The sequence below is a fragment of the Apteryx rowi genome, unplaced genomic scaffold (assembly GCF_003343035.1).
Source record: "Apteryx rowi isolate R43461 unplaced genomic scaffold, aptRow1 scaffold_32, whole genome shotgun sequence".
In the NCBI taxonomy this organism is placed as follows: Eukaryota; Metazoa; Chordata; class Aves; order Apterygiformes; family Apterygidae; genus Apteryx; species Apteryx rowi.
Window position 1 is genome coordinate 814,401 of NW_020449641.1, and position 10,290 is coordinate 824,690.

General features: G+C 68.1%; 2 protein-coding genes across 2 annotated transcripts in view; one reads left to right on the plus strand and one right to left on the minus strand.

The window, feature by feature from the left end:
• The window catches only part of ALG3 (ALG3, alpha-1,3- mannosyltransferase), a 7,335-nt gene extending 4,266 nt beyond the window's left edge, over positions 1 to 3,069 (plus strand). Inside the window, exons 2-9 of the mRNA XM_026070993.1 lie at positions 181 to 280; positions 381 to 528; positions 732 to 892; positions 1,172 to 1,292; positions 1,631 to 1,836; positions 2,072 to 2,148; positions 2,399 to 2,543; positions 2,677 to 3,069. Coding sequence (XP_025926778.1) covers positions 181 to 280; positions 381 to 528; positions 732 to 892; positions 1,172 to 1,292; positions 1,631 to 1,836; positions 2,072 to 2,148; positions 2,399 to 2,543; positions 2,677 to 2,866 — 1,148 coding nt within the window. The 3' untranslated portion in view covers positions 2,867 to 3,069. The remainder of the gene's footprint in view (positions 1 to 180; positions 281 to 380; positions 529 to 731; positions 893 to 1,171; positions 1,293 to 1,630; positions 1,837 to 2,071; positions 2,149 to 2,398; positions 2,544 to 2,676) is intronic.
• Positions 3,070 to 3,508: 439 nt separating this feature from the next.
• VWA5B2 (von Willebrand factor A domain containing 5B2) overlaps positions 3,509 to 10,290 on the minus strand; it is an 8,804-nt gene continuing 2,022 nt past the window's right edge. Inside the window, exons 4-18 of the mRNA XM_026070994.1 lie at positions 10,091 to 10,267; positions 9,893 to 10,003; positions 9,565 to 9,767; positions 9,184 to 9,298; positions 8,914 to 9,099; positions 8,621 to 8,813; positions 8,243 to 8,532; positions 6,585 to 6,810; positions 6,106 to 6,450; positions 5,883 to 6,020; positions 5,589 to 5,699; positions 5,195 to 5,272; positions 4,850 to 4,919; positions 4,492 to 4,600; positions 3,509 to 4,114 (exon numbers count right to left, since the gene is read on the minus strand). Coding sequence (XP_025926779.1) covers positions 3,509 to 4,114; positions 4,492 to 4,600; positions 4,850 to 4,919; positions 5,195 to 5,272; positions 5,589 to 5,699; positions 5,883 to 6,020; positions 6,106 to 6,450; positions 6,585 to 6,810; positions 8,243 to 8,532; positions 8,621 to 8,813; positions 8,914 to 9,099; positions 9,184 to 9,298; positions 9,565 to 9,767; positions 9,893 to 10,003; positions 10,091 to 10,267 — 2,958 coding nt within the window. The remainder of the gene's footprint in view (positions 4,115 to 4,491; positions 4,601 to 4,849; positions 4,920 to 5,194; positions 5,273 to 5,588; positions 5,700 to 5,882; positions 6,021 to 6,105; positions 6,451 to 6,584; positions 6,811 to 8,242; positions 8,533 to 8,620; positions 8,814 to 8,913; positions 9,100 to 9,183; positions 9,299 to 9,564; positions 9,768 to 9,892; positions 10,004 to 10,090; positions 10,268 to 10,290) is intronic.

The following is a 10,290-nucleotide window of genomic DNA, read 5'->3' on the forward strand; positions in this document are numbered from 1 at the left end:
GAGGGGATCGGGGAGCCAAGTGGCGGGACAGGGAGGGGGGATCGCAGGCCCAAGGCGCGGGGTCTCAAGACTGGGCGGCCCGGGCACCAAACTGCCCTCGCTGGAGCGCCCGTCTCCTCCGCCCCCCGCCGTGCTCGCCCCGAGCGCTGGGCAGCGCCTGACCCCCCGTCTTCCACGCAGACACCGAGATCGACTGGAAGGCCTACATGGACGAGGTGGAGGGTTTTGCGAACGGGACCCTCGACTACACCCAGCTGAAGGGCGACACGGGGCCACTGGTGTGAGTAACCGGGACGGGTGAGCTCGCTGGCGCCGGGGGCTCCCCGGGGGACGCCCGGAAGGGGCAGCGGGCCCTGCCTCTCACTCCCGCCTCTCCGCAGCTACCCCGCCGGCTTTGTGTACATCTTCCTGGGCCTGTACTATGCCACGGGTCGTGGCACTGACATCCGCCTGGCGCAGTACCTCTTTGCTGGTCTCTACCTCCTCAACCTCCTCCTTGTCTTCCGCATCTACTGCCGAACCAACAAGGTAGTGTGGAGCTATCCAGAGGGGCCTCGCTGGTGGCCTCAGGCCTCTCCTGTTCTGCTGAGACCTGGCCAGGCCCTGGGGAGGCCGGCTGGGCAGAAGATCAGCTTTGGGGGTCTGAGCTGGAGGTTCAGAGGGGCCTGGGCAGCAGTGATGGCTCCAGGACAGGCTGCTGATTGCCCACGTGTCTCTCTGTCCCCTGCAAGGTCCCGCCATATGTTTTCTTCTTCATGTGCTGCGCCTCCTACCGCATCCACTCCATCTTTGTCCTGCGGCTCTTTAACGACACCGTCGCCATGGCCATCCTCTTCCTCGCTGTCAACCTCTTCCTGGAGGAGCACTGGTCCTGGGGCTGCCTCATCTTCAGGTGAGGATCTGCCTGGGCTGGGGCTTCGCGAAGGCAGCGTCGTTGCTCGCCCAGCCCGCAACGTTCTCACTGCAGCCAGGAGGGTTTGTTCCTCAGTTTGGCCAGCTGCGAGGTCGGTGCAGTCAGGCAGCATGTGCCCTGCCAGGGGCAGGATGGGGGCCGCTCTCTGCGGAGGGGTGCGTGCAGGGGCTCAGGCTCACAGAGGAGGCTGTGCTCAGACCTGGGGGTGTCTGGGCACCCCTGTGCGAGGCCACTGCTGTAACTTTCCTTCCCGCTCAGCTTGGCCGTGTCAGTGAAGATGAACGTCCTGCTCTTCGCACCCGGACTTCTCTTCCTCCTCCTCAAACGTTTCGGTCTCCTGGGCTGCATCCCCAAGCTCTGCATCTGTGCCCTGCTCCAGGTGGGTCCCTGCCCAGTCCCAGCTCACGTCAGCTCCAGGGCTGGGCTGGCACCCCAGTGACGGGGCTACCTGGTGGCATGTGGCCTGGGGGAACCTCACTCCCCACCCTGGCAGCATTGGAGGTTGTTGCCCGGCTCTCCTGGAGCCTAGAAATCCCTGTGTGGCACCAGCATCTGAACTGGCCCAGTACGGCAAGCTGGGCATTGCTAAATACGCTAATCCCCAAAGCTGCCATCTTTGTCTGCCTGTCCCGGTCCCTCCACGCAGTGCCGAGGATCTCAGGGGGTGATGGAGCCTGGCCTACAGCTGCTGTGAGGGTGCAACTGTGTATCTGGCAGGTACTTCTGGGGCTGCCCTTCCTGCTGGTGAACCCTGTGGGGTACCTCACCCGCTCCTTCGACCTGGGCCGCCAGTTCCAGTTCAAATGGACAGTGAACTGGCGCTTCCTCCCAGAAGAGGTTTTCCAGCATCGCGCTTTCCACACCACCCTGCTCCTGGCTCACCTGGCTGGCCTGGGGCTCTTTGCCCTGCATCGATGGCACAGGTGAGACCCAGGATTCCCTGCTGGTGCTGCTCCCCATCAGCTGGTCCCCCCATCAGCCCCTGTGACATGGGATATGGGCCAGTGGTCCTCCTGCCCCCAAGATGCTGCAGCTTTGGGTTTGCAGGCAAGAGTTGGGGAACGTTACCATCCATTTTGGGGTGGTCATGTCTGATGGGAAAGTTGGGGTGGGAAAGACTGTCGGCACCTGAGATCAACATTTGTGCTTCCCCATCAGGTCCAGAGAGAGCATCCTGGCTCTGCTAAAGGATCCTGCTGAAAGAAAACACCCGTCCCCTCCCTTGTCCGTCAACAATATCCTTTGACAGGGTGCGGAGAAAGCAGGGCAGGGCAGGGCAGACCTTGGGCTCGGCATCCTTGGGCTCCCAGCCCTGCCACACTGTTGGAGACCTGGCCTGATCCAGGGCTCAGCAGCACCCGAGTGGGCAGAGTTGCCCAAACAACCTGACCTGGAGGGAAGGAGCTGTTCTGCAGGGTGGGGGGGGGGTCGTCACAGGATTTGCACCTCCAGCCTCAGGGGTTTGTCACCTTAATGCCTGCGCACAGATTGTCTTCGTCCTCTTCTCCTCCAACTTCCTGGGCGTCTGCTGCAGCCGCTCTCTGCACTACCAGTTTTACGTGTGGTACTTCCACACGCTGCCCTACCTGCTCTGGTGCACCCCTACCTCCAAGCTCGCCCACATGCCCAAGTACGTGCTGGCAGGGGTCGGGGCCACCCGTCCGCCACGGGGTCTGGGAACGAGAGGGTCAGCAGGCTGCGGCTCTCTGCTCGGGGGACTGCTATGTCTCCCCCAGGCTGACCCCCAGCTTTTCCCGCTGCAGGGTGCTGCTGCTGGGCGTGATCGAGCTCTGCTGGAACACCTACCCCTCCACGGTCTGCAGCTCCCTCTCTCTGCACGTCTGCCATGGCCTCGTCCTGCTCCAGCTCTGGTACGGCACGGCCCCCCTGCCGGCCCCGCACAACCCCCAGCCTGGCAGGAGGCCCGCGCCGCTCTCCAAGAAGGTGCAGTGAGAGCCCAACGGGCTGGACGATGGGAACTGGGCTCTCGGACTGCCCCTTCTGCCTCATCTTTCTCCACCCAGCTCCCAGGCTGCCCTCAGCCTTCTTGGAAGAGCCACGAGCCCCAGAACTGCTCGAAGGGGGCAGTTTGGGGACTCCCCAGTAATGCCCCGATGGGCAGGACTTCTCCAATAAAGGGGGCTGCATGTGCCCTTCCCTGGCCACAGTGTCCTCGTGCTGTGGCTGTGCCAGGATAGTTGTTCCTTCAGGCCTGCCCATCCCTGGGGAGGCAGAGCAGCCGCCGGGGCCCCGGGAGCTGCCTTCTCAGCCTTTGGAGAGCCCTGCCTGCAGCAGGGGAGCAGCCTCTGGACTGAAGTTAGGACAGAGGGTCTGCAAAACCACTTGCCTTAAGGTTTGAACCACCTTGATGCAACCCAGGGATCCTCCCTGCAGCCTGGTCCCTCCAGCAGGGCTTTTCCTGGTCCCTTTTCTGTTCCCTCTCAGGAGAGGTGGCTGGGAAGGGGGTGACCCTCTCCAGGGCTCTGGTGAGCCCCAGCATGGTCAGAACAGGGCAGATGGCTCCCTGCCCGCAACAGAGAGACAAGCGCAGGCAGCATGGAGCCAGACGTCTTTATTGGCCCCATCCTCCAGCCATCACATGTTGTTGGGGTTGTAGCACAGCATGTTCAGCTTGATGTTCTCGTCCCAGTGACGCAGCAGCAGGAACAAGTGCCTGGCTGCCCCTTTGAGGCAGCCCACGTCCACCCCCTCGGGCAGCCGCTGGGCCTGCAGCCACGTGTCTGCCTTTGCTGCCACCAGTTCCCACTCCTCGAAGAAGCCGGCGCAGCGGTGCTCCAGCCATGCCAAGGCCACCGCCGTGGCCCAGCTGGCACTTTCCAGGTTCTCCGGCCCTGCATCCTGCCAGTTCACGCTGGCCTCCGAGGGGGCGGCCGAGTGGGGGCCGGTGTCGGACTCGGAGCCATGCCCGCTGTCCGCCTGCGCCCACGCGGCCATGCTGGGCACCTCGGAGCAGGTGCTGTGGGACTGGGGCGAGCTGGGCTCCGGGGCGCCAGCCGGCTCCTCACCTCCCGTGGAGGGCCCTGCCTCGGGGCTGCTCTTGGCCCCTGGGGATACAGGGCTGAGGCTGGCTCGGTGGGAGGCATATGGGGAGGCCCGGCGCAGGCGGTCCAAGGGGATCTGCACCACTTCGGAGAAGCTCTCGGTGAGCTGGAAGGGCCCCCGGGCTTGCTGCAGCTGCACCTGCAATGGTGGGGTGTGGGTGGCCCCAGGAGCCAGGCAGGGTTGGGGGTCCTAGTACTCAGTGTTGGGGCTGCAGGAGTATCTCTGGGGCACAGAGATCATTCAGCTGCCCCCCATCCCCCAAAAGAGCCAGCAAGGGCCCGTGTTCTTGCTCAGAGCTGTGCTGGGATGCAGCAGGGCTCATCTGAGCAGACACCCACTGGCTTTGCAGCCTCAGCTATAGCAGTGCCCGGGTGCTGCTCCATCCCGGCCAGCAGCACCCACAGCCCCAGCCTGGGCTGCCGGGCTGCGGTTTGGCTGTGATGCAGGGAAGCGGGGAAGGTACCTGCTTTGTGTCGCCCCACCACCCAAGGGGGGGGCAAGGAAAGGGTCCTTACCAGCGGGAGGTAGTCGTGGCTGGCGTTGGTGCTGGTGCACTCGCTTTCCGGGCTGAGGCAGTGCGGGCGCAGCGCCAGGCTGGGCCCCCTGCGTCTGCTCAGGCTGAACCTGCCCGGGCAAACGGGCTCATTATGGAGGCAGGAGGGAAGCGGCCCTGCTCAGCTCAGACCTGCTGGCTCCGTGACCCAGCGATTCCTCTCCTGGCTTTTCCAGAGAGGCAGCTGGACCCTGGCCAGGCTGGGCTACAGCAAGGAAGGGGCTGGAGCACATGCCCAGAAAGTGGCATTGCCCCCCAGTCTGCTCTGTTTGACCTCTTGCACCCCTTCGGCCCTGAACCCTGAAGCAGGGCAGCCTCACCTGGAGCCAGCAACGCTCTCCGTGGATTTCTGGGAGCCCGTGGAGGCGGTGGAGGGGCTGGTTGGAAGCCCTGCAAGGGGGAAAGAGGTGAGCGCTGGTGGGCTGTGCTGCACCTGAAGGCACATGTCCTGTCCCATCCCGTCCCGTTCCCCCCCCCCCCGGCGCTTGCAAGGGTGGGCGAGTGCCCACCCCATGCCCTGACCAGACGGGTGGCCACGGGCATGGAGGATGCTCCATCTCTTGGCTGCCGGGCACCCACCAGCAACAGGGGACACCACCGATGCTGAGGGCACGTACCCCATCTCCCCCAGCACCCAGCCCTTGCCCCCCCCATCCTGGACATACCATTAGGGCTGTTCTGCTTTTCCCAGCCGGAGGTCACAGAGGATATGCTGGCCGGAGATGTGGGGATCTCGTCTCGCTCTGCAACAGAATAAAGCACTGAGGGCACCGGGGCTCCTGGGACCCGCACGGCCCGGTCTGCATGGCACAGAGCTGCTGCCACCAGCCTCAGCATGGGGCAAAGTTTGGTGCTTCTTCCCAGGGCCCAGTGCCGTGACCGCAGGCTTGGGGTGAGACAGCCACAGCTTGACGCTCCCCGAGCCGGGGACCGAACCCTGCAAAGCCGCGAGCTGATGGCTCCGCAGTGCCCAGGGTCCTCAAGGGCCCCGTTTGCTCAGGTGGGTCCCCAGGGAGGCCGAGCGGGAGCGTAAGCCCCCGTACGGGGCCCGACTGGTACCTGCGGCGACGGACGCCTCGTCCTGCTCCTCCGCATCCTGCTGCCGGCCCAAACCCACCGAGTGACTCCAGCTCCCCGCCGGGGCCGCTCGCTGGTGGCTGGCGGGGGCGGCTGCAAGGAACCGTGCTCCGTCTCAGCCCTGGGCCGCGCTCGGGCCCCTCAACGCCTCCCCCCTCTCCGGCACGCTGCCTCCCAGGCTGCCGGGGAGAGGGGGCCCGAGTCACGCGGGCAGGCGGCCTCGCACCCGGCAAAGCGCCGTGGCTGCGCACCCCACCTCCGCGCCGCGGGCCGTACCTGCGCCCCACACCTCCAGGGCGGCGGGCAGGGCTGCCTGCGTGGCGCCATCCACGGGCACCACGCAGGTGTAGAGGGAAGGCACGTTGCAGGCTTTGCTGGTTTGCATGGCCTTGAGGCGAAACCGGCGGGCGAAACCTGCCCGGAAGAAGGGCGTCAGAGGCAGGGGAGCCGGGGGGGCCGGGACCGCGCAGCCGGCACCGGCACTGACACCAGCACCCACCCTGCTCCAGCTCGGCTTCCCGCTGCGCCGCGTTCTCGTGGTCCCGGACGACAGAGCGGGCCGCCAAGCGGTGCAGCGGTTTGTCCCAGGCCTTGCCCGCCCGCGGCGGGGGCTCCTCTTTGCCCGTCCCATCCCGGGGCCGGAGCAGCGCTTCCAGCGAGGCCGTGACTTCCCAGGACACGGGCGTCCCCGCTCGCAGCGCGTGGATGACCACTTGGCAGCGCAGGGGCAGGCTGCCGTCGCCCTGGCTGGGCTCCCTCGCCTCGGACGCCGGGGACGCGTCGAAGAGGTAGGAAGGCTCCACCAGCATGTCCCAGTCCAGGTGGGTTGGCGAGAGGAGGTTGTCTGAGCAATGGCAAGATGCAGCGTCAGCGAGACGGTCCCGGCTGGAGGCAGCGGCACCGAGCCCGGCTCCGTCCCCACCTCCCGCAGGGATGTGCCCACTTGCCCCAAACCCCCCGCGAGGAGCCAGTGCTCACTTGAATCCACCATGCTCCTCTGCAGCCGCTGCATCTTGGGGTCCAGCTCATCCAGCTTCCCCTCCAGCGACTGGTTCCTCTTCTGCGACACCTTCTCCAGGGCCCGGCAGAGCCGGTGCGCGTCCAGCTCTCCGTGCGGCGAGGAGAAGCTGCGGCCGGCCAGGGCAGCTCGCGCCAGCGCCTTCTTCCGCCTCGCCAGCTCCTCGGCGCTCAGGGCCGCCGGCACCTGCGGTGGGGAGGGCGCTGCAGCTCCGGGCGTCCCCAGCCCGCCGGGCTCCTGCTGCCCTCCCGGGGCACGACCCAGGGCCCGGAGCCCAGGCGGGGCCCAGATCGTGCCAAAACGCAGCGTCCAGCCTCGGCCGGGCCCAGCCGCCCCTTTGGCAGGAGCCGTTGGCTCGTGCCCAGCCCGGCTCTGCCCCGCAGGCAGGGCCCCAAAGCCGCCAGCCTCCCCGACGCGGGCGACGCTCGTGAGGCCCTCGAATACACGTGGGAAGGGCTCCCTGCACACGGTGATGAGCTTGCAAACGTCCCTGGGGTTTGAGCCAGTCTGACGTCAAGACGGGATCGTTTTCAGTGATTTTTGTGCGTGCAGGGGGCTCCCAGCCGGGTTGCGTGGGGAAAGCACAAGCGCCGCTGAGCGACGGCTCAGCTAAAAGCTCGGGGGCTGTAATAACATCTCCAAGCAAAGGAGCACAGACGAGACAGCAGGGAACCGCTGCGAGCGTGCCAGAAGGTCAGCACCTGCACGTAAACGCCCCCAGTTTGGGACGGGCTGGAGCCGGGAGGAGCCGCTGCTTTTTCGCTCTGCTGCCGAGCGACCTGGAGCAGAGATGGCCCCGGGCAGCCGGGGAGCTGCTGTTGGGATGCCTTGGGCATCCTCGATCCGGTGGGTGGGCCGCGGCACGGGAGCGCGGTGGGATCGGCAGACAGCCGGGCAGCGGCGCCCGCTCCCCCAACACCACTCGCCCCAGCCGAGGGGAGCCCGGTGCGGGGATCGTTCACCCAGCGGGAACATCTCCTGCGCTTGACACTCGGGTTGCAAAGGCTGCCGGCCGTGCTGCCACGCACAGGCGGCGGGTTGCACAACCGCAACCACGGCGGGAGGGAGCAGCAGGCTGCCCGAAAGCCCGGGGACAGCCAGCCTTACCTGGCATGGGAGTCGAAACACTTCCTGGGGGCAGTGCAGCGATCGGACTGGGATTTAAACCCTGGCAGCTAGCAGGGAAGGCAGCCCGGGGCTAAACGGAGCGCGGGGAGGCTTTGGCGAAGGGCTGGAAGAAGCTGGGCAGGAGCTCAGCCAGACCAACCCCTCTGTGGCTGGGCAGGCTGATTACCTGCCCTCGGCCCAGCTGTTTTCATTCGGTTTCTGCAGTGCGGGGTGAGGAGTCAACAAGGATCGGTGCTGATTAAGGGTTTTCGCAGCCTCCCAGCTGCCTCTTGGCCCGAGGAGCTGGGGGACCAGCTCTTTGGTCCCCAGCTGCCCAGTTCCCGCAGGACAAAACTGCCTGAGAACCTTAAAATCCGGACTACGGCACTCTGGCTTCCAGCCAGGGCACGATGGGGCAGCAAGACCCCAGCTAAACCGGGAGCGACCCCGGCACCCACGAGCCGGGGGTGACCCGTCGGTGCAGGCAGCCCTGGCGGTGCACTGGCCTCACCTTGCTGCCGCCCGGCGCCTGGGGCAGCGGGGCCGATTTGGCGGAGGACTCGCAGAGGGACACGCTCTTCTGGCCCTGCTGGGAGGCGCCGCTGGAGGCGGGGGCCGGGGAGGCGCCGTCGGGGGCCACGTCGCGGGAGCCCGTGGACTCGCTGCTGGTGGAGCTGCGGGAGAGCAGCCCCTGGCTGCGGTCGGTGCTGACCGAGCAGTGCGTCAGCACGTACTGCTCCTGGATGTACGACGCCTGGTAGATCCGCTTCCAGATGTCTCCCCCCGAAACGGGCTCCGCACCTGCCCGGCGAGCGCATGAACCCATCACCCCGGGCCGGTGGGGAGGGGGATCCCATCCTGCCGCCCCAGCACCCCCTGCCCCGCTCACTCCGCTCCGACTCCTCCGTGCCGCCGGCGGAGAGCTCCAAGGAGACCTCACGGGACTCAGCGGTGGCTCGGGACGGCTCACGGCTCCCGCCGGCCGCCGGTGGCTGGGACCCCTCTGGGCTCAACGCCTCCTCCTGGGAGGGGAACGCGGAGCCCGCGGAGCCCCGGGAGCCCCGGCGAGCCCGGCCCCGGCCCTGGCGGAGAGCAGGCACGCCGTCAGCACCGGTGCAGGGCACGCGGCATTGCCCTGGAGGAGGAGCGCTCCTCGCCGCGGCACGGGGCAGCGGGGCTCACCGGCGGGCGCCGGCCACGGAAGCGGGCCACGTTGTAGAGGGTGCAGTAGCTGACGAGCCGGTCGCCGGGGTAGAGGGCCGCGATCTCGGTGGGCGAGAGCAGAGCCTCCAGGCTGTCGGGGACGTACCAGTCGACGGTGATGTCGCTCACAGCCGGCTCCATCGCCTTCTTCAGGGACTTGATGAGCTGGCGCAGGGACGGGAGCCGGCGTGGGGCATGGCAGCGCCTGGCCCCGCGTCCCCGGCGCCCCGCGGCCGTGCCGGGCGTTACCTTGGGCTGCAGCCTCTCCGCCGGGCCGAGGAACTCGGCGCGGCCCCGGCTCGCCTCGGCCATGCCCGCCAGCAGCCGCCGGCAGGCCCGCGGGCCCAGGCCGAAGCTGAAGCACCTGCAGGAGAGCACGACGCGCTGCAAAGCCGCCGCCGGCTCCGGGGCCGCCCAGCCCGGCGGCGGCACCTGCCCGCAGGGAGGGAGCGGGGCCGTTCGGCAGTTAGCGATGACGCCCTTGCAAAACGGGTAGCACAGTTATGGGGGGGCTGCTTATGGGGCTGGCGGAGGTGACCCTTGGGGATGCGGGAGGAGCAACCGGTGGGAACGGCCCCGGGAGCGTCCCGCCACCCCGCAGCCCTCGCGCGGCGCGGCGCGGCGCCCTACCGGAGCGTGCTGGCCTGCCGGCGCACCAGCTGCAGGACGCGGCCCGCGTCGCCCGCGGCGGCGGCGCTGAGCAGGAAGAGCTGCCGGGGGTAGCCGCGGTGCAGGGGCTGCGCCAGCGCCCAGCTCACGGCCGCCAGGAGGTCGCTGCCGCCCGGGTCGGCCCGCAGCCCGCCGAGGTGCTCGCAGGCTCGCCGCAGGGTGTCCTGCCCGCGCGGAGAGGAGACCTCGCAGCCGTCCCCGGGCACCGCCGGGACCCGGCGCCGCCACGGCTTGCAAGGAGACGGCCGGGGGGGGGGGGGACACACCCCGGTCCGGGCGATGCACTCACGTTGCCGCAGAGCCGGCTGGCCGGGAAGAGCGGCTTGACGTCGGAGCCGAAGCTGGCAATGTTGAGCAGCGTCCCCGCCGGGAGGCTCTTCACGGCCACCAGCAAGGCCTCCTGCGGGGCCGGGAGCGCAGCGGCGTTGGGCTGCGGGGGCGCCGGCGGTTTGGGGAGCCTCCCCGGCGCCCCGCGGCCCTGCCTCACCTTGAGCCTGTCGAGGTCGGGGCCGCTCGTGCCGCCGGCACGGTCGACGAGGAAGAGGACCTCGCGGGTGACGCTCTGCAGGCCGCCCGGCACGGCCTCGGCGGCGGGGCAGAAGTTCAGCATCAGCACGGGGTTGGGGAAGATGTCCTTGTGGAAGCGCTTCTGCACGAACGCCGCCTGCGAGCGGGGCAGCCGGGGCG